This window comes from Gymnoscopelus braueri (genome assembly GCF_963280865.1).
Source record: "Gymnoscopelus braueri genome assembly, chromosome: 14".
Taxonomy (NCBI): Eukaryota; Metazoa; Chordata; class Actinopteri; order Myctophiformes; family Myctophidae; genus Gymnoscopelus; species Gymnoscopelus braueri.
In genome coordinates this window covers 25997451-26021338 of record NC_137619.1, presented here as the reverse complement: position 1 = coordinate 26021338, position 23888 = coordinate 25997451, and the positions used below count along the sequence as shown (strand labels likewise).

At 40.1% G+C, this 23888-nt stretch overlaps 1 protein-coding gene across 1 annotated transcript in view; it reads right to left on the bottom strand.

Moving 5' to 3' along the window:
- LOC308099846 (attractin-like protein 1) overlaps positions 1-23888 on the bottom strand; it is a 404123-nt gene that overhangs the window by 281509 nt on the left and 98726 nt on the right. The window contains exons 6-7 of the mRNA XM_080448665.1: positions 7533-7707; positions 7106-7193 (exon numbers count right to left, since the gene is read on the bottom strand). Coding sequence (XP_080304791.1) covers positions 7106-7193; positions 7533-7707 — 263 coding nt within the window. The remainder of the gene's footprint in view (positions 1-7105; positions 7194-7532; positions 7708-23888) is intronic.

The window sequence follows — 23888 nt, the reverse complement described above, 5'->3', positions numbered from 1 at the left end:
CATACATACATACATACAGTGCATACAGTGCATACATACATACATACATACATACATACATACATACATACATACATACATACATACATACATACATACATACATACATACATACATACATACATACATACATACATACATACATACATACATACAGCCGCGTGCACACAAAGCACACACTGCCACACACAGACACACTGTCATACAGTCACACACACACACGCATACTCGCACACATAGTCAGCCGATTTTTAGTATTTAGAAAAGCGCTATATAAATTGCATGTATTATTATTACATATAAACTACACGCACAGACGCACATGTTTATTTTGACTGCAAGATAACATGTAAACATGCAAAGCAGAGTGTTTTTCTTACATAAAGGTTTGATGTCAACGAATGCTAATGATATGCTTTCTGCCCACGTACAAACAGCAGGGGTGCACCACAGCTGCACCACAACCAATACTTAGTGATAGTCCAAGGAGAGAGAGAGAGAGAGAGAGAGAGAGAGAGATGAATAAGAAATTCGAATGTACAGTATATAAAGATGAATTTATACTTAGTTGCGGGCCGGTGTCACGCACCAAAAATAGCGATTTACAGGCACACAACGCGTCGTGCTGTGACACGTCATGAGCTTATAGATCTGCTATTTTCACGGCACCGCACACAACATAGTATATCAAGCCCTTTATGGGCAGATGAATTGCTGGCTTGATGGGGGGGGGGTATGGGGGGGAGGAGGGGGAGCGGGGGGGGCGGGGGGGGCGGGGGGGGCGGGCGGGCGGGCGCCTAGATGTGTTTGCAGATTTCACATGCATGCATGCAGTGACTGCACTTGATGTTTGACCCAGGAAAAAACTATTTGAAAGCACTGTTCCTTCTAGACTGCTTTCATCCCCATCCAGCCCTACCAGAGGTTAAACTCTTCATAGCCAGCACTCATTTATATGGTAATAACGCATCCTAACCACAGGGTGGAGAGGAGAGGAGAGGAAAGGAGAGGGAGAACACATACGGTACACAGTCATTCCAGAGGAGCTATATGAGACAAAGTGCATAGTGCCTGCCAGTACGTGGACATAATGGAGAACTCAGCCACATATATCTCCTCCGGATGAGACACAGCAAGCTGCTACCAGCTGTCTCAATGCGTGCGCAAACGCACACACACACACACACACACGTGTAATCGACTGTACGTTCATCACCTACAGATACAGTACAGTACTTTCAAATGGCTTCAAATTACTTCATGGCTATTATCAGGAGCCATTACTACCGGAATGAGAGTAAATGTTGATTTCATAATTGACTGTAGCAAAGACCCATTGTTGCTTCGCACGCACGCACGCACGCACGCACGCACGCACGCACGCACGCACGCACGCACGCACGCACGCACACACACACACACACACACACACACACACACACACACACACACACACACACACACACACACACACACACACACACACACACACACACACACACACACACACACACACACACACACACACACACACACACACACACACACACCAACTTATTTCCCTCACAATTACTCTACATACAATGACTTCATGCAGCTGCTGCAAGTACTTAGACCAACAGACATACTGTCAAAAGGTGTGAAGATGAGTTATCGGGGAACAGAACTGCTGTGGCAGATGGGCCTTCCACATCATAATAACACTGTTCCATTGGCTGCTATGACTCTACGCTCCTTATCTTGTTCATGGCCTCGTACACAAACCATCAGGGAATCACACTTTGTAAACAACAGCTTGTTACTATTTTGTAATTATGATCTTGCTAATGACGAGGCAGATGTGTGTCTCTGTTGCAGTGACAGCTACAATGATGCTCAGACCTCCCTACACTAAAATACTGAGTGTTCATTTAACTCTCAGAGTGTACAAATGGATTTTACTGTGTCATGGTGTCATCAAGGTAACTTCAATCATTTCCCTTTAGAGGTTTTGTAAATTTCATTTTTTTTCACAGAATTCTCTGACCATGAAGTCAGAATCTAATACCTTAAATAACACAATGTTCCTGTTCTGTTAGAGCGGTGGAAATGTTTTGTTGCCTACTCTTAGGGGCTGCAAAGACTGACAAGTGTGGAAGGTCAGCTCGACCCTATTGCATGTCTTTCAAGGCAAAAAAAAATCAAAATTTTCCCCCTAAATCGACTGTGCAAGCTCACAACCTGTTGCATCACAAAAAAACAATGTGAGCTTGTAGATCAGCTATTTCCGCTATTCGTCATACAACGAGGGCTTAAGTGGTTACACAGTTTGATCAAGCTGACTTCAGAAAACGTTCTGTCAAAACCCACAGTTCATATCTCAATAATGGCGATGCGCAGTGGCTTTTATTTTTTAGTCTGATTGGGTTCACCACCACGAACACAATCATAAAAAACATAATAGTATGTCTACAAATAATCTATCTCTTCTCTACCAAAAAGACACCAACAAACCCTGAACAGACTCAAACTGTTGTCAGTACCAATTCAATCTCAACTCAATGCGGTCCCATCTAACCTCACAAGATGTTTTTTTGTGGTTGTATATAGACTAGACAGTATAAAGCCCAATTCATAGTCAGCAAATAAAGTACATGGACATGGGGTCCACAGGGTTCACACAAACTCATAGCGGACCCTGAGCGGATGCCTGCATACAAGGTCCACCCAGTCATTTGTTTTGTGTCCGTTGTGACACGTCCATGGGAAATATTGATAAAATGGAGTGGTTACACTTTGAGTGTGCTTAAAGTACAGTACGCTCGATTATGAAAGGCATATGGTCCACTGGATTTTCCATCTGTCTAATCGTTTCCAACACAGTGTAAACGCCTCTACTACTTACGTACATGTATGCCCTATTTTGGTTATTTTGTGGACTTTTTTTTTTTGCTTTTATTTGATAGTCACAATAGACAGAGGAAACAGAGACTAGGGGTGTAACATGCAGCAAATGGTTCAGCTGGCCGGGAATCAAACCAGGGACTCGCATTAGAGCCCATGTGCACTTGTGCAGTGGTGGACAGTAACAAATTACATTTACTTGAGTACTGTACGTACGTTTTTTAAAAAATATCTGTACTTAACTTGAGTATTATTTGTATAATTATGACTTTCACTCCAATACATTTCAAAGACAAATACTGTACTTTTGACTTTTGACTTGAAAAAGATGAAAATATTAGATCTACAAGCTCAAACGTGCTAGCCTGGTTCCAGACGAATCTTCCATTGCAAAAAAAATATGTCCTTGGCAGATTAGGTCTGGCCCCTCTCAATAGAGATTGGATTTCTCTCCCTCCGAAGTTGTGAGGGACCAATCAGGGCCCAGTATGCAAATATGGGGCGGGTTTCGGAAATGCAGGTTCCACACAGAGATTCCAGACTAATATCTAATATCTGTTATATGTCTAGCAATGTGACAACTATTTGTTTGTTCTTTTCAGATTTCATTGCATTTTGGGGGAAATTTCAGCATTTCAAAAGAGCATTATTAAATTGATAATATTTTAATAAATAATAAGTATTGTTAAAATTAATTACTCCAGTACTTTAACTCAAGTACAAATTTGTCAGAGCATCTCTCACTTAGTAGTTGACCAGAAGTATCTATACTTTGACTCAAGTACTGGGGTTGAGTACTTGAGGTCCACCACTGCCCTTGTGGTGTGCGCCTTAACGACTCAGCTATCGGGTCACCCTGGAGTCAACTTCCTTAATGCTTAATTGACACACTTGAGTCTTCAGATTACTACATTCCCCTTGCCAAAATTCCCCAGCCTCTCTTGCCAGCAACAGGCTGCCATTTTTCCTGGCAGCAGTGCAGTGATATAACAACATTAGTGAGGAGCCAGCCAGTATACCAGGGTCAAGCTCGGGAGTCAAAGGTGAGGGGTCAAACAGTCTGCTCATCGCTGAGGCCTCCCACCCAGATGGTCTCCATGGCTGCTCTCTGCTTGGGTAAAAATAACACACACATTCTAGCCTCAAAGGAAGCCATACCAAATGTGTGTGCGTGTGTGTGTGTGTGTGTGTGTGTGTGTGTGTGTGTGTGTGTGTGTGTGTGTGTGTGTGTGTGTGTGTGTGTGTGTGTGCGCGTGTGCGTGTGTGTGTGTGGGCTAGTGTTAGAGGTATCATGTGAGGGCTCCGTTTTAATGACATTTACTGTAACAGAGCTGTTTCAATGTCAGCACTGTAAGCTAACCTGAGCACAAATCCACAGGCTTCAGTTCATCCGTCACGCTCTCCTCCACAGCACAGATGATGCCTTCATTACACAACTTTGTATTTACCCCCCCCCCCCACTCCGCCTTCACTGAGTGTGTTTACATGTACAGTAATAATTCTAAATGGTCATGTAAACACTTTACCCTGTGCAAGGTGTTTACATCACAGTAAGCATAACCATAGCAAGATTTCAGCTCAATCTCTCCATTTAATTACTACATCTAAACACCGCCGTCAGATTTCTTTCAGGTCTGTCTGGGGAGAAAACCGGGTTACTAATTACCAAGCCATGGAAAACAGGTTATTAGGATGTACTGCACATGTAGACTACCGTTGCACTGAATAGTCTCACTTTGTTATTTGACGACTATGTACTGTATACACTACAGTGCCTCTATGTAAACCACACACCAAGCCAAGTTCCTGATACTGTACATTGCTGCACATGGAGAATAAATCTAATTTGGATTCTGCTGCCAGGACCAAATATCTACAGATCTCAACATGATGATGAAATTGGACAGGAAACAGAGGCGAGAGAAGTCTGAAAGGAAAGGATACAGTTGGCTAGGATCACTTGAGAGAGGTAAATGTAAGCCCTTGTGACACGACACTCATTCTCTATAGAAGTAAACATCTTAGAAGGCACTTCTTTTTTGTGTCAGTACTACTCTCGTGTAGGCAAATGGAATCCTAAGAGAATTTATGGTGTCGTTTAAAAAGTTGGACAAGCAACTGCATTAAGTGGCTCAAATATCGTCTGTCAGACATGTTTTTGAGGCAGTTTAAACTTCCAGTGCTCCAATGTGAAGCACTACCAAATCAGTAGTTCTTAACCTTTTGCGACCTCACCGTCTTAAAGCACCACTTAAGTGCTGCGCACAGATAGACAACACAACACTGAAGATGGTTTTAAAGGACAGCGCAAGTACAGCCACCAGTGATGTCCAGTCGAGTCCATTTGTCCCACTTTGTGAAAACAAATGATGCATTCCAAATGGGTACTAAAAGGGTTTGTTACTGCCACCAAATCACTTCATTTCAAAATGTGCAACTAAAGCCAGTACCAGTGAGTGCACAGATATAACAGCTGGGTTAGCTCTCTAAGTTCAGATGTAGGTTAAACTACTTCATTTCAATTACACTGTTTTGTAGCCAGGTCGACCTATTGCCATCCGTAAGAAAATTGGGGGCCTACAAAGAACAAGCGCACACAAGCACACGCACGCACACACACACACAGATCTGAATGTGGTCAGAGGTGAGAACATCAATCATTCTTCCATGTCTTCATCGCAGAACCTCTTAGCCACAGAGGTGTGTGTGTGTGTGTGTCTGTGTCTGTGTGTGTGTGTGTGTGTGTGTGTGTGTGTGTGTGTGTGTGTGTGTGTGTGTGTGTGTGTGTGTGTGTGTGTGTGTGTGTGTGTGCGTGTGTGTGTGTGCGTGCGTGTGTGTGTCTGGCTGTGAGTCTATGTACGTAAGGGTGCTGGATGAGTGCATATAATTATGTGCAAGTGTGTAATGTATACCATAAACCTACTACTAGTGAAGTTGACCGCTCATGTATCTATATTACTTGGCAGAATGTGAAAGGGAGTCTTTTTGCAGAGCATCCTTGCCATAAGCAATATTGCATATTCTATTACAGTTTATACAGTACCTCAAAAATCTAATATAAGCACATTTCAAGCCCAGCACAGCATGGCTCTGTAAGAGGCTAGCCATTATGTGTGTGTGTGTGTGTGTGTGTGTGTGCGTGCGTGCGTGCGTGCGTGCGTGCGTGCGTGCGTGCGTGCGTGCGTGCGTGCGTGCGTGCGTGCGCGCGCGCGCGCGCGTGCGTGTGTGTCCGGAACCAATCTCGCAAACCGCCGGACTATTTAGCGCTAAACATCTTGTGCATGAACAAGTAGTTCAATTTAGTACCACCACACATTCTTTTTGACAAATGTTATATATGTAGCTGCTTGACTCCCCCTGGTCAGCCGGGGCGCCTGATGGAGGGGAAAGGAACTGGTTGGAATAACGTGTTCCTTCCACGCGCTACGTCCAACCAGGGAAACTCCCCCCTGTCAGGTGACAAGAAGGTCAGTTGGCTTTCATGCATTGAAGGAGGCATGAGCTCGGCCCTGGGCTCCCTAAGCTGGTGGGGGGAGTGTAGTGCCCAGGATCACTTAGAAAAATTGGCACCGGGTGAAAAAAGGGTTACAAAATCGAGGGATAAAAATTTAGCTAAAAAAAAAAGAAAAAGCTGCTTGCCTTTACTGTCATTACGGAGTGGCTCTTTAAGAGTTGTTTTTCCAACAACACAATGCCTCACTACAAATCTAGTCATGCAACTCTGTCTAGGTCATCCTCGGATGAGCCCTCCAGCCGTGTCTCCAGTCATCTCGATCCTCTGCATCTATTTTTCATGCAAAGCGCAGAGAAATAGATGCAGAACATGTGTCAGTCCGTCTCTCCATATTTGGGAATGACTGACATCATCATCAATATGTCGTCAGAGATCCACATCATGGGAGCCACACTGCTATTGGACCTCATCTTGTTTGCGTACAACATATCTTTTTAGGTATTTCGTTATAATATTAGGATACGATTTGTGAGGGTATGTCTGAATTATTATAACAGTCACAAATAAACCAATTCCATTCAAACCAACACAATGTTCAAGACCTCAGTAAAAATGTAAGGACCTTTAAGCTTAAAAGTTCAAGGATAATCAGCCAACCCTTTTGGCCTTTTGTAACTCAAGTGTGTACAAATGTAAGCTAATGGACCCGTAAGGGCAGGACAGTGTGTGACAGAGATGAAGGACAGAGTGTGTAGAATGCAGTGTTACCTGGTAGAGTGCGAGAGAGTGTCCATATCTGTACAGAGGACCGTTCGTGACAGGCACCACGTCCCAGGTGGTGGTTTCCAGGTTGTAGCTTGAAGAAACAAGACAAAGCGAAAAGGAGAGAGAGAGAGAGAGAGAGAGAAAGAGAGAGAAAAAGAGAAAGAGAGTGTGTAGTCGAAACCGAACGAAAAAAGATAGGCAAGGCGCATATGGTCACAGGACATAAGGATTGAAATAAAGCTCATCTACAAAAGGTTCAAGTTCAATGTGAGAGACTCTCAGTAGGGTACTACTTTTTTATGATTCCTATTTGTATATATAATATTTATATTCTTTGTATTATCTACTGCAGGCCTTTTACTTTATGTTCTTTTGTAAAGTGACCTTGGGTCCAAGAAAGGCGCTATATATGAATATAAAGTATCATTACTTGAGGAGCATGTGGTAGTTGGAGTAGTTGAAGGAATAGCCGCCCACCACCCACATCAGGCCAGAGTGCACCAGGGCTCTGTGGGACGCCCGGCCCAGAGACTGGGCTGACGGTTTGACGCTAGGCAGCATCCAGAACGCCTCCGTGGAAGGAACCGAGAGAGAACAATCTGGGCCTAGAGGACAGAGAGAGAGAGAGAACACAGTAAATGCATAGTATTAATTTCACTCAGAGAGTGTACAAATGGAACCGTGAGGGTCCAATTTTTTGTACACTCGACTCGACACATTGGCTTTACTGTGTAAAGCTGTATAGTAAAATCTCCAAAATGACACATACGTGTTAAAGGTAGGGTAAGTGATTTTCTTTGGTTAAAATAAGTGTTAAATATCTCTATATTCTGATACTCATTGCTATAGTGTTCGTTCAGTAACAGGAGTCTTTGTGTCTCTCCCGCTCTCAAACAGAAAATGCTGTTTAAGGGCGGGATACCAATTTTATCCAATCAGGATAGAGAACTCAGACAGGATGCAGATAAAACAAGTGAAAATGGAAGTGATGATACAAAGAAATGAGCAGAGAAAATTGGAACTGGAACATGGAAAATGAAGCTGATATATGGTACTACTCTCTCCTGATTGGCATGAAATGTTGCAACGCAACTGATTTTTTTAGTTTATTAAAGAGCTGCTGGAGAGATTGGGGAGACTCCTGTTACTGAACTCTATAGCAATGATTACTATCAGAATATAGAGCTTTAACCTTTTAACAAAAAAACATTTAGTTTTAACCCAAAAATATCCTACCTACCTTTAACTATATATATATATGTATGGTTATGACACTCAACATTCAATGTAAGTTTTCATTTGATAAATGAGGCAATAGACTAGAGATATCTGTTGGAGGTTATGATGGCCTGATGGCCCAGCAAGGCACCACACTGCCATCTACTGGTTTTGCCAAGTCACTTTATGCTGACAAGGACACCACATATCCATCATTTGTCATTTAGCAGAGTGGGTGGTCTTCTCCCCATACATACAGTGGCAGGGAGACATGGTAAAAAAAGACATTGGTGGGATTCAGCCCTAGACCAACTTGGGGCGTTTGTAAATGGAGAGGTGGGGGTCTTAACCATTAGACCATCAAAGGATATCAGGATACCAGAAAACATTTTGGGACTGTTCTTAAATGGAAGCCTTGCATTTCCATCACTCAACATTTTCATAAAACACTGTCTACCCGTTCATGCATCGTCAAGACTTTATAATTGGAGGGAGGTCATTTAGTGGGCTTGAAAGTAGTCAGAACTAAATTAGTTTAAACTACCGTATCCTGTTTTTAAAGAGAAAATGCCTAGTTTCTTCTGTGAAAGAAAAAGAGAGTGGAAGTGAGCAAGGCGTTGCTATGGAGATACAGTACGCATATTTAAACGTGTAAAAGTTTAGTTGTGCATATAGCAGATGCAGCATGTTTCAGCACGGTGAAAGTAGACAAGTGACTGATTAGGGACATAATGTTTGGGTGAGTAAAATGCACTGTTTTTTTTCTCATTACGGGCAATAGACATCTCTGACTTCTATAGGGAATATTGTATTGCTCTGAAGTCACGTTTGATCACGCAAGTTGTGAGATCCCAAGTCCCTGGAATCGTCACTCTGAAATAATTTAGAATAAATGTCACACTCCAATGTGGTCTTACGTCTTGACTAAATCATTTGGTGTGTTCTTACAGTGAAAATCTGTTCATTCTATTATGACTGTGGTCTCACACGATTTCTTGTTCTTTTTTCTTTTACATTGTGAATTTCAGTGTGTCTCAAAGTGTGTGCTGCATGCATCTCATAAGCTAACAAACCTTCCTGTGTCAGTAGCCTCTGAACTTTTATCAACCAGAGACTGCAATGAATTTGACTCCTTATTCATCAACAAAATACAAAAAATTAGACAAGCAGTTGGCGCCTCCACATTTTAATTTGATCGATCATGAAAACTTGGAGGACATACAACATCTGAAATCCTCCTCCTGCGTGCCTTGATATTCTGCCAACAGGCCTTTTCGAAAATGTTTCAAATTGCATGGCCTGATTGGCCTCAGATCTTCAACAATTAATTGTCAACACATCTCTTCAATTCAATTACATTTAATTCAGAGAGGCTTTAATGGCATAAGAAAACATACGTTTACATTGCCAAAGCAAGAGTGGAACAATACGATCAAAACAAATAATGTATGTACAATTAAAAGGGAATAAAGAGCTGTATAACATTGCAACTTAGAGAAATCTATCTTACAAAACCAAGAACATAACAAAGAACATGGCAGCAATATTTCAATGTTTTGCATTCACATGGTATGAAATCCGCAGCAGATATTTCAAATCATTTAGAATTGTGCACAAATAACAGTGGTTTTTCAAATGTGTTTAAAGGTAGTTGCTCTGTTTGTATAGTATTTCAACAGTATGTACCGAGATCACTCGATGCAGACATTGCAGGAATACACGTTGCTTCTCACAGACACTGAAAACAACAGTCATCAAGCCACTCTTAAAAAATAATGATCTAGAGAATTCATTAATGAACAATTATAGGCCCATACCAAACCTCCAGTCTTTAATTAAAATTGAAAGAGCCACTGGGACCTTAACCGCCACATTAACACAATTACAAAGTCAGCCTACTATCACCGTAGGAACATATCACAGATCACAGGACTTATGTCTCAGCATGATTTAGAATCATGATTTAGATATTCAGACCAGTCGAGTGCAGAGGATTCAGAATACTGCTGCTCAAGTCCTCACTAATACTAATAAGAGTAGAGCATATCACTCCGATTCTTAGATCTTTACACTGGCTCCCTATATGATTTCAAAATACTGCTGTTGGTTTATAAATCACTGAATGGTTTAGGGCCAACATTTCTGATTTTGTGCGATCATGAACCATCCAGACGACCAGACCGCTCAGGTCAGCTGGGACAGGTTTGCTTTATGTCCCTAGAGAGGCAGCATTGTAATTGTTATTGTGTGATCCCGTACCAACCACGATGCACCTGTCAATTTGTGTCCCATCCATAGCCTATATGCGTTCATTGAAGGAAGTTTACATGTTTTTGCTGCTGCTATGAATGTCATCCCATCACGCAGAGAATGTTGTCCGGAGTGAATATCATGGAAAAGTGGAGATAATTGACAAAATACACGTTTTGCCAGAACTTTTAGGAGCACTGAAAATCCTCTACAAAAATGCATTGTGTTTTCTGTGGCTGTGTATGTATGTAATAAATGCAATGTATGGAATTAAGCTGCAAGCTTGCAACTCTACTGATGAACACTAAGACAGAATATTGTTTATTCAGCTGGTTTTATTTTACAAGGCCACTAAAACTGCAGAATGAATTAACTGCTGAATGGGGTTTGACCAGAGCAAAGAGAGCTTACAAAGAGTTAAATACAGAAAAACAAGGGGGTGTTTCTCTTAGTGCAATGTCTGTTATGTGATAAACTTATTTCATACACACATATATATATACATACATACATATATACATATACATATACATATACATATACATATACATATACATATACATATATATATATATATATATTATTGGCCATGTTACACATATGTAAGACTGTACAGCAACAATTCTGTAGAGAATCAGACCAGACTAAATACTAAAAGAGTAGGTAGGAACTCAAGTGAAATAAATTAAGGTAAAAATGACAGATTTTTGACAGAACTGATAGAACTAATTTAACTTTGAGCATGAAGCTCTCAGATGGCTCCACTTCCTTGATTTACCCTAAATAGTCCATGTATATACATGTGTAATTTTAACATTCCAAAGTGTTCTTCTGGAAACTAAATATGACCATGTTAATCCACAAAAGTCTGTTATTTGTGGTCAAATTATTCCTGTCAGTTGTTCACACACCAGGGCCACCTGGTGAGACAGTGACACATCTAATTGTAATCAATGACCACATTTGCATGGATATAGGTCATTTTCTAAAGACAGCTAAGCGATCATTCACAAGACAAAAGGAATGTTGCAGTGCAGGTGTGAAGTGGGCGAGGGAGATATTTCTAAAGACCTTGTCATTCTAGAGAACACAAGATGTTTGCCAAATAAATGAAGATGCTGTGATGTACAATAAAGAATATGAACAGAATATAGCAAGCAGTTATTCCTTCACCTCACCAGGTTGTATTGTTCTGAAGGAATTTGGAGCAATTGTGTAAAATAGGAACTTGAATGGCCTATCGATCTTAATGCATGGCTCTGCTTCAATAGCAAGATTGAGATGAGAGAGACTCATCCATACAAGGACATGACTGAGTTGTTTATCGTAAATGCACCTTGACCTCTCACTGTGACACAAGGGTTAATAAGCAGAACATTGTACATCTCATCTTAAGACCTGACTCAGATGAGAGAATTATTTCATATTCACTCATATATTCATTAATGAGTGAATAGTCTCAAGATACTGATTGCCTGTTTACTGTTCATGCATTTCATAATATATGCATTTATAAACATGGGGTGTTATATTTTTTTATCACTCTTATAGGAATGGAGACACATTTGAATTACATGAAGATTACAAATCAATTCATCCACAAATGGATGCTCTTGGTTCTCTTGTAACAGAAAGTCAACATTTTCTAGAAGGTTGCATGGGTGGAGCATATCTGGGGGAGGAGCACATGTAGGAGTATGAATAAGTATGTTAGGTTGTGATTGGTGGAGAAATGGTTGTATTGTTCTCTTTGTCCAATCATTCAAAGCAGTTACTGGCCCCACCCCAGGCTCTCTAGTATAAGAAGAGTGTGTAGTTGTAATGTATCCACAACTCCTCCAGGATATCAATCATTTCTGATCAGATCTGACTGTGGACTCCAGAATTCAGTGGAAGATGAACTCTCTCAACCCAACCAGGGACAGTTCTGCTGAACAGGAGGGACCCAAAGAACATGGTATGTTACTTTCTCTACCTCCTTTCTAGTTGTAATTTCCCTGCTCTGTCTAAAAATGTCTTATTACTTTACTTTTCACGTTTTAAATTAAGCAGTCTCACTACTTGTCTCAATCTTACAGGTCAAACTATTCATTTTAACCTGTTGCTTTGCTTTAGATTATTTCTCTTTATTACTGCTTTGTCTCATTTGTTGTCTCAGCTTGTTGCTAAATAGAAATAGAAATAGAAATAGAAATAGATATATAGATAAAAGCATGTTGGCTCGTGGTTAACCTATTTCCTATGGAACAGCCTAATGTAATTACGTTCATTTGTACCATATTCCAACCTCTCAACCATATTTCCTTTGTCTTTCTGCAATCCAGTGTTGAATCATCAGCCTGTCTCCCCTGTGCTACCAGCAGTGGAAGGACAAAGAAGCTTGGCTAAACCAAAACGACACTGCTGTGATCAGTGTGGACAACACTTCAGTTACATGTCCAGACTTAAAACACACCAGAGAATTCACACTGGAGAGAAACCCTATGGATGTGATCAGTGTGGACAACACTTCAGTTTCATGTCCAACCTTAAAACACACCAGCAAATTCACACTGGAGAGAAACCTCATGGGTGTGATCAGTGTGGACAACACTTCTATCAAATGGCCAGCCTTAAAACACACCAGAGAATTCACACTGGAGAGAAACCTTATGGGTGTGATCAGTGTGGACAACACTTCTCTGTGATGTCCAGCCTTAAAAGACACCAGAAAATTCACAATGGAGAGAAACCTTATGGGTGTGATCAGTGTGGACAACACTTCTCTCAAATGGCCAGCCTTAAAACACACCAGAGAATTCACACTGGAGAGAAACCTTATAGCTGTAATCATTGTGGACAACACTTCGCTCAAATATCCAGCCTTAAAACACACCAGAGAATTCACACTGGAGAGAAACCTTATGGGTGTGATAAGTGTGGACAACACTTCTCTCAAATGGCCAGCCTTAAAACACACCAGAGAATTCACACTGGAGAGAAACCTTATGGGTGTGATCAGTGTGGACAACACTTCTCTCAAATGGCCAGCCTTAAAACACACCAGAGAATTCACACTGGAGAGAAACCTTATGGGTGTGATCAGTGTGATCAGTGGACAACACTTCTCTGTGATGTCCAGCCTTAAAACACACCAGAGAATTCACACTGGAGATAAATCCTGATTTGGTAAATGTGGAATACATAGATTTTACTCAGTTAAGCAGCCTAAAATGTCATACATGCACACATCAATGAAAATGATTGTGAACAGTATGACAAGCATTTCATGAAAAGGATCAGAAACATGCAACATAATGACCCATTGCTGTTCTTTTAAGCAGTTGTTCATTAAGTCTCCTGAGCTGTGATGAACCTATTACATGTATATTAGCATTGCCGTTATAGATGTTTGGACACTAGTGTGTTAACACTGTGCATGAGAATGCTACTCACACCAAAGTACTTGTAGTGGTGGCCCATGGCAGATTAATCTAAATAGTGAAGAGACAAGAAGGTGGCCACACATAAATGTATGCCTTCTGACTTTGTGTATATTCCCGATTGCTGCTATAGATACCATACCTGTCATCATGAAATGTTTAACTTCATTACACCTAGTTGTTATATTGCATTGTTGTGTTATCACTGTCTTTGCTGAACATGTTCCATCAATATTTCACTTATTGTTCTAAGCGAGTGACAAATAAACGCTTCCTGGTTGATTATTGATGTCCCCCCCTCGTTTTTTTTCTTGTTTTAAGAATGTAAAATATAATAATGATAAAATCACAGTAAGTTGGTGTCTGGCGGTGCAACAAGTTAGTGCACTAAACATTATACTATTTAATAATTGAGTTTTCTAATATTGCTTTACTTTATCTTTTTATAACGACCGTTCAAAGTCAGTGGGTGGTGTGTGTGTGTGTGTGTGTGTGTGTGTGTGTGTGTGTGTGTGTGTGTGTGTGTGTGTGTGCGCAATATGATGACTGGAGATACTAAAAACACAACCCCAATCTAAATTTTTTTTCTGTAAAGGACACTGCTATCCATTCTACATGTCCTGCTGCCATTTACATTAACAACTCTTTCCATGTCCTCATGTGTGAGAGTCTCTCCCTACGTCCTCTTGTTATTCATGTCTCTATAGAAACCTCATTTGCACATGATTGTTCCAAATTCCTTCAGAACAACAGAACCAGGTATAGAAGCAGTTTGGTGAAGATGATCTTAATGTATCTTGAAAAAGTGTTAAGCACTAACATTGCAGGGTTGTTACAACACAGGCTTCGTTCATTTGATACAGCTTCTGTTGGCATCAACAAATAACAATTACTACTGCTCTTCCCACGCATGTGCACACACTGACTCTGGACCTAGTACAGTGGCTGTGTGTATGAACAATGCATATAGTTTTACATCCTCCCTGTTTACTTTCTATGCCCATAGAACAACTGAAATGATAAAATACAAACAGGTTAGTGTAACAGAAATCTTGCCACGGCACATAAATACAATATACAAATTATTGTATTTATAATAAATATATTATATATTTATATACATTGGTAAATGGTTATAAAATGATGTATTATAACATTGTAGGACATTTAAGAATAATTTAAGCATGATATAAAACACATTACTACTCATCATTAAATAATGTATTTTAATGTGTAGGAAATAATTTGTTAAAGTGGTGTATATCATTTTTTTTGTCTCTTTGTCTCTTTAACATGTATTAAGACTTCATAAATCATGTGTTAAATCTACCAAAATGGTTAAGTGAGACATACAGTGACATCTTCTCTTTGCTGTATGTTTATAGCCTGATTCATCATGATCATAGCTTTGATCAGTTCAAACAAAGAGGTGTCAAACATGTTCACCCTTCTTTCCCCCTCTGAGAGGGGAGGTGATTGTTGTCCTCTTTGAGAGCATTTACACACCCATATAGACACCCAGGATGAAATAAATCTAAAGATCGACTTCACATTGCAACTTCATTCAAAATATGTAGAGGGCATAGTATACACATTCAGCGTGCTGATGTATTATCTATGAAGGTAATGAGTTTATGATAATTTTTGTCTCCACCAGGCCGAAGGCAAGGCGAGAGAGTATGTTTTACCCCCTGTCCGTCCGTACGTCCGTCCGTCCGTGTGTGTGTCCATCTGTCTTTGGACGCATACTCCCTAGAGGTCAAGGAACAACCTTTGCCCTGCATTTTTCACATCTGCCTTTTAGAGCGCCACCAGGAGGCCGACTTTTGGAAAACACATTTTTTGCTCTTACCCCTTCAGATTCTGTCCAAAATTACGCAAATCGGTACACAGTATCTCTACAGCCATGTCATCAAGACGGATGTGTCCGATATTTCATATTCCATCCTAATTGGCTAACATTGACTTACAAAGTTTGCAGGATAGGTCCGTTTTGAACAAAATGCCTCAAATCATGAACGCAGTGTGCCATTTCCGTGCAATTTCGCACGCACATTCCCACTAGGCAGAGGAACAAATACCACCCTTTTCACATTGGCCTGTTATAGCGCCACCAGCAGGTCTAATTTAATAAAACACATTTTTGGAACAAAATGCCTCAAATCATGAATGCAGTGTCCGATTACCGTGAAAGGCCTAAAAAGAAATGAGACCCTTTCCACATTGGCCAATTATAGCGCCACCTGGAGGCCACAGTAACCTACCTGACCTGGCGGAGACTTGTGCTCCGAGGAGCACTTTTTCTAGTTTCCATCTTTATCTTGTAATGACCATTTCAAAGTAGTAATTACCTTTATAAACAACATGTATGAAGGTAATGGGTCAAACTCAGAGTGGCAAGAGTGAGTTTCCTCTTTTATACTTTTGTACATGAAAGAACAAACGTTTGTTCTTTTGACATGTACAAAAGTATAAAACATTTAAGAGAATATCGCACCAGAGTCAGAGTGTGGTGGTAGTGTTGTAAACGTGCATATAAGTAGCTATATAAGTAGCTATTAGGGTGACCACCCGTCCCGAAATTCGCGGGACAGTCCCGAAATTGGACCCTCTGTCCCGCGTCCCGCACAAGCAGGGCAATGTCCCGAAAATCAAAGTTATGGAAAAAAAAAAAAAAAAAGATTTTATTTTATAAAAAAAAGAAAAAGTTCATTACATTTTTAAGTTAACTTGCAATACCCTCTTATATCTAATCCTAACCCTAAAACCAAAGTAAAGAAACCAAAAACTGGAAAAAAAACGAACCCAATCCGCCCAGAACCGCGAAAAAAACGAACCCAATCCGCCCAGAACCGCAAAAAAAATTCGCGCGCGCGCTTCGCGCGCGCGCGGGAGTGGTCCGCATGCACGCGCGCGCGTCCCGCGATGTCCCGCGAAACGGGTTAATCTGTCCCTCAATGGACCTGTCTGGAGGTGGTCACCCTAGTAGCTATATAAGCTATATAAAAAGACTCAGTCAAAAAACAGGCTTAGAGCGCTTTTTCATTTGTAAGACATTCAGAGGATTAATTATAAAAATGCCAACTGTTTGCCTCAAACATGACAGAAGCAGCAAACTTTCAGCTTACAAAGAGTTAAATACAGAACAACAAGGGGGTGTTTCTCTTAGTGCAATGTCTGTTATGTGATAGACTTATTTAATATTCACTCACATATTATTGGCCATGTTACATATTATGTAAGACTGTACAGCAACAGTTCTGTAGAGAATCAGACCAGACTAAATACTAAAAGAGTAGGTAGGAACTCAAGTGAAATAAATGAAGGTAAAAATGACAGATTTTTGACAGAACTGATAGAACTAATTTAACTTTGAGCATGAAGCTCTCAGATGGCTCCACTTCCTTGATTTACCCTAAATAGTCCATGTATATACATGTGTAATTTTAACATTCCAAAGTGTTCTTCTGGAAACTAAATATGACCATGTTAATCCACAAAAGTCTGTTATTTGTGGTCAAATTATTCCTGTCAGTTGTTCACACACCAGGGCCACCTGGTGAGACAGTGACACATCTAATTGTAATCAATGACCACATTTGCATGGATATAGGTCATTTTCTAAAGACAGCTAAGCGATCATTCACAAGACAAAAGGAATGTTGCAGTGCAGGTGTGAAGTGGGCGAGGGAGATATTTCTAAAGACCTTGTCATTCTAGAGAACACAAGATGTTTGCCAAATAAATGAAGATGCTGTGATGTACAATAAAGAATATGAACAGAATATAGCAAGCAGTTATTCCTTCACCTCACCAGGTTGTATTGTTCTGAAGGAATTTGGAGCAATTGTGTAAAATAGGAACTTGAATGGCCTATCGATCTTAATGCATGGCTCTGCTTCAATAGCAAGATTGAGATGAGAGAGACTCATCCATACAAGGACATGACTGAGTTGTTTATCGTAAATGCACCTTGACCTCTCACTGTGACACAAGGGTTAATAAGCAGAACATTGTACATCTCATCTTAAGACCTGACTCAGATGAGAGAATTATTTCATATTCACTCATATATTCATTAATGAGTGAATAGTCTCAAGATACTGATTGCCTGTTTACTGTTCATGCATTTCATAATATATGCATTTATAAACATGGGGTGTTATATTAAAATATTTTTTATCACTCTTATAGGAATGGAGACACATTTGAATTACATGAAGATTACAAATCAATTCATCCACAAATGGATGCTCTTGGTTCTCTTGTAACAGAAAGTCAACATTTTCTAGAAGGTTGCATGGATGGAGCATATCTGGGGGAGGAGCACATGTAGGAGTATGAATAAGTATGTTAGGTTGTGATTGGTGGAGAAATGGTTGTATTGTTCTCTTTGTCCAATCATTCAAAGCAGTTACTGGCCCCACCCCAGGCTCTCTAGTATAAGAAGAGTGTGTAGTTGTAATGTATCCACAACTCCTCCAGGATATCAATCATTTCTGATCAGATCTGACTGTGGACTCCAGAATTCAGTGGAAGATGAACTCTCTCAACCCAACCAGGGACAGTTCTGCTGAACAGGAGGGACCCAAAGAACATGGTATGTTACTTTCTCTACCTCCTTTCTAGTTGTAATTTCCCTGCTCTGTCTAAAAATGTCTTATTACTTTACTTTTCACGTTTTAAATTAAGCAGTCTCACTACTTGTCTCAATCTTACAGGTCAAACTATTCATTTTAACCTGTTGCTTTGCTTTAGATTATTTCTCTTTATTACTGCTTTGTCTCATTTGTTGTCTCAGCTTGTTGCTAAATAGAAATAGAAATAGAAATAGAAATAGAAATAGATATATAGATAAAAGCATGTTGGCTCGTGGTTAACCTATTTCCTAGGGAACAGCCTAATGTAATTACGTTCATTTGTACCATATTCCAACCTCTCAACCATATTTCCTTTGTCTTTCTACAATCCAGTGTTGAATCATCAGCCTGTCTCCCCTGTGCTACCAGCAGTGAAAGGACAAAGAAGCTTGGCTAAACCAAAACGACACTGCTGTGATCAGTGTGGACAACACTTCAGTTGCATGTCCAGACTTAAAAGACACCAGAGAATTCACACTGGAGAGAAACCCTATGGATGTGATCAGTGTGGACAACAATTCAGTTTCATGTCCAACCTTAAAACACACCAGAAAATTCACACTGGAGAGAAACCGTATGGGTGTGATCAGTGTGGACAACACTTCTCTCAAATGGCCAGCCTTAAAACACACCAGAGAATTCACACTGGAGAGAAACCTTATGGGTGTGATCAGTGTGGACAACACTTCTCTGTGATGTCCAGCCTTAAAAGACACCAGAAAATCCACAATGGAGAGAAACCTTATGGGTGTGATCAGTGTGGACAACACTTCTCTGTGATGTTCAGCCTTAAAGCACACCAGAGAATTCACACTGGAGAGAAACCTTATGGGTGTGATCAGTGTGGACAACACTTCTCTCAAATGACCAGCCTTAAAACACACCAGAGAATTCACACTGGAGAGAAACCTTATGGGTGTGATCAGTGTGGACAACACTTCTCTGTGATGTCCAGCCTTAAAACACACCAGAGAATTCACACTGGAGAGAAACCTTATGGGTGTGATCAGTGTGGACAACACTTCTCTGTGATGTCCAGCCTTAAAATACACCAGAAAATTCACACTGGAGAGAAACCTTATGGATGTGATCAGTGTGGACAACACTTCTCTCAAATGGCCAGCCTTAAAACACACCAGAGAATTCACACTTGAGAGAAACCCTATGGATGTGATCAGTGTGGACAACACTTTTCTGTGATGTCCAAACTTAAAAGACACCAGAGAATTCACACTGGAGAGAAACCTTATAGCTGTGAACAGTGTGGGTAACACTTTTCTGTGGTGTCCAACCTTAAAAAACACCAGAGAATTCACACTGGAGATACATCCTGATTTGGTAAATGTGGAATGCATAGATAGACACATCAATGAAAAATGATTTTGAACAGTCTGACAAGCATTTCATGAAAAGGATACATGAAAAGAAACATGCAACATAATGACCCATTGCTGTTCTTTTAAGCAGTTGTTCATTACGTCTCCTGAGCTGTTATGAACCTATTACATGTATATTAGCATTGCTGTTATAGATGTTTGGACACTAGTGTGTTAACACTGTGCATGAGAATGCTACTCACACCAAAGTCCTTGTAGTGGTGGCCCATGGCAGATTAATCTAAATAGTGAAGAGACAAGAAGGTGGCCACACATAAATGTATGCCTTCTGACTTTGTGTATATTCCCGATTGCTGCTATAGATACCATACCTATCATCATGAAATGTTTAACTTCATTACACCTAGTTGTTATATTGCATTGTTGTGTTATCACTGTCTTTGCTGAACATGTTCCATCAATATTTCACTTATTGTTCTAAGCGAGTGACAAATAAACGCTTCCTGATTGATTCTTGATGTCCCCCCTTCGTTTTTTTCTTGTTTTAAGAATGTAAAATATAATAATGATAAAATCACAGTAAGTTGGTGTCTGGTGGTGCAAGAAGTTAGTGCACTAAACATTATACTATTTAATAATTGAGTTTTCTAATATTGCTTTACTTTATCTTTTTATAACGACCATTCAAAGTCAGTGGGTGATGTGTGTGTGTGTGTGTGTGTGTGTGTGTGTGTGTGTGTGTGTGTGTGTGTGTGTGTGTGTGTGTGTGTGTGTGTGTGTGTGCGATATGATGACTGGAGATACTAAAAACACAACCCCAATCTACAATTTTTTTCTGTAAAGGACACTGCTATCCATTCTACAAGTCCTGCTGCCATTTACATTAACAACTCTTTCCATGTCCTCATGTGTGAGAGTCTCCCCTTACGTCCTCTTGTTATTCATGTCTCTATAGAAACCTCATTTGCACATGATTGCTCCAAATTCCTTCAGAACAACAGAACCAGGTATAGAAGCAGTTTGGTGAAGATGATCTTAATGTATCTTGAAAAAGTGTTAAGCACTAACATTGCAGGGTTGTTACAACACAGGCTTCGTTCATTTGATACAGCTTCTGTTGGCATCAACAAATAACAATTACTACTGCTCTTCCCACACATGTGCACACACTGACTCTGGACCTAGTACAGTGGCTGTGTGTATGAACAATGCATATAGTTTTACATCCTCCCTGTTTACTTTCTATGCCCATAGAACAACTGAAATGATAAAATACAAACAGGTTAGTGTAACAGAAATCTTGCCACGGCACATAAATACAATATACAAATTATTGTATTTATAATAAATATATTATATATTTATATACATTGGTAAATGGTTATAAAATGATGTATTATAACATTGTAGGACATTTAAGAATAATTTAAGCATGATATAAAACACATTACTACTCATCATTAAATAATGTATTTTAATGTGTAGGAAATAATTTGTTAAAGTGGTGTATATCATTTTTTTTGTCTCTTTGTCTCTTTAACATGTATTAAGACTTCATAAATCATGTGTTAAATCTACCAAAATGGTTAAGTGAGACATACAGTGACATCTTCTCTTTGCTGTATGTTTATAGCCTGATTCATCATGATCATAGCTTTGATCAGTTCAAACAAAGAGGTGTCAAACATGTTCACCCTTCTTTCCCCCTCTGAGAGGGGAGGTGATTGTTGTCCTCTTTGAGAGCATTTACACACCCATATAGACACCCAGGATGAAATAAATCTAAAGATCGACTTCACATTGCAACTTCATTCAAAATATGTAGAGGGCATAGTATACACATTCAGCGTGCTGATGTATTATCTATGAAGGTAATGAGTTTATGATAATTTTTGTCTCCACCAGGCCGAAGGCAAGGCGAGAGAGTATGTTTTACCCCCTGTCCGTCCGTACGTCCGTCCGTCCGTGTGTGTGTCCATCTGTCCGTTACCAGCTAATCTTGTTGGCCCGGTCGCTGCGAAACTGTGCACACACACTCCCTGGATGCCAATTCAGAACCTCTGCCCCAATGTTTTCACATGGGCCTGTTATAGCGCCACCAGGAGGCCGATTTTTTTACATTACTCCCAACATTTACATTTTATCCAAACATCATGCAAATCGGTACACAGCATCTCTACAGTCATGTGATCAACACGGATCTGTCCGATTTCCCATATTCCATCCTGATTGGCTAGGTTGACTTCCAAAGTTTGCAGGATTGGTCCGTTTTGAACAAAAGGCCTCAAATTATGCGCGCAGCTTGCAATTTCCGTGAAATTTCACACGCACATTCCCGCTAGGCAGAGGAAGAAATGCCACTTCAAAACTTTCAAATCAGCCTCATGGTGGCGCTAATACAGGCCGATTCACGCTTTTACATATAACTGCACCGATCTGCATGAAACTTTGCACGCATACTCCCTAGAGGTCAAGGAACAACCGTTGCCCTGCATTTTTCACATCTGCCTTTTAGAGCGCCACCAGGAGGCCGACTTTTGGAAAACAAATTTTTTGCTCTTACCCCTTCAGATTCTGTCCAAAATTACGCAAATCGGTACACAGTATCTCTACAGTCATGTCATCAAGACGGATGTGTCCGATATTTCATATTCCATCCTAATTGGCTAACATTGACTTACAAAGTTTGCAGGATAGGTCCGTTTTGAACAAAATGCCTCAAATCATGAACGCAGTGTGCCATTTCCGTGCAATTTCGCACGCACATTCCCACTAGGCAGAGGAACAAATACCACCCTTTTCACATTGGCCTGTTATAGCGCCACCAGCAGGTCTAATTTAATAAAACACATTTTTGGAACAAAATGCCTCAAATCATGAATGCAGTGTCCGATTGCCGTGAAAGGCCTAAAAAGAAATGAGACCCTTTTCACATTGGCCAATTATAGCGCCACCTGGAGGCCACAGTAACCTACCTGACCTGGCGGAGACTTGTGCTCCGAGGAGCACTTTTTCTAGTTTCCATCTTTATCTTGTAATGACCATTTCAAAGTAGTAATTACCTTTATAAACAACATGTATGAAGGTAATGGGTCAAACTCAGAGTGGCAAGAGTGAGTTTCCTCTTTTATACTTTTGTACATGAAAGAACAAACGTTTGTTCTTTTGACATGTACAAAAGTATAAAACATTTAAGAGAATATCGCACCAGAGTCAGAGTGTGGTGGTAGTGTTGTAAACGTGCATATAAGTAGCTATATAAGTAGCTATATAAGCTATATAAAAAGACTCAGTCAAAAAACAGGCTTAGAGCGCTTTTTCATTTGTAAGACATTCAGAGGATTAATTATAAAAATGCCAACTGTTTGCCTCAAACATGACAGAAGCAGCAAACTTTCAGCTTACAAAGAGTTAAATACAGAACAACAAGGGGGTGTTTCTCTTAGTGCAATGTCTGTTATGTGATAGACTTATTTAATATTCACTCACATATTATTGGCCATGTTACATATTATGTAAGACTGTACAGCAACAGTTCTGTAGAGAATCAGACCAGACTAAATACTAAAAGAGTAGGTAGGAACTCAAGTGAAATAAATGAAGGTAAAAATGACAGATTTTTGACAGAACTGATAGAACTAATTTAACTTTGAGCATGAAGCTCTCAGATGGCTCCACTTCCTTGATTTACCCTAAATAGTCCATGTATATACATGTGTAATTTTAACATTCCAAAGTGTTCTTCTGGAAACTAAATATGACCATGTTAATCCACAAAAGTCTGTTATTTGTGGTCAAATTATTCCTGTCAGTTGTTCACACACCAGGGCCACCTGGTGAGACAGTGATACATCTAATTGTAATCAATGACCACATTTGCATGGATATAGGTCATTTTCTAAAGACAGCTAAGCGATCA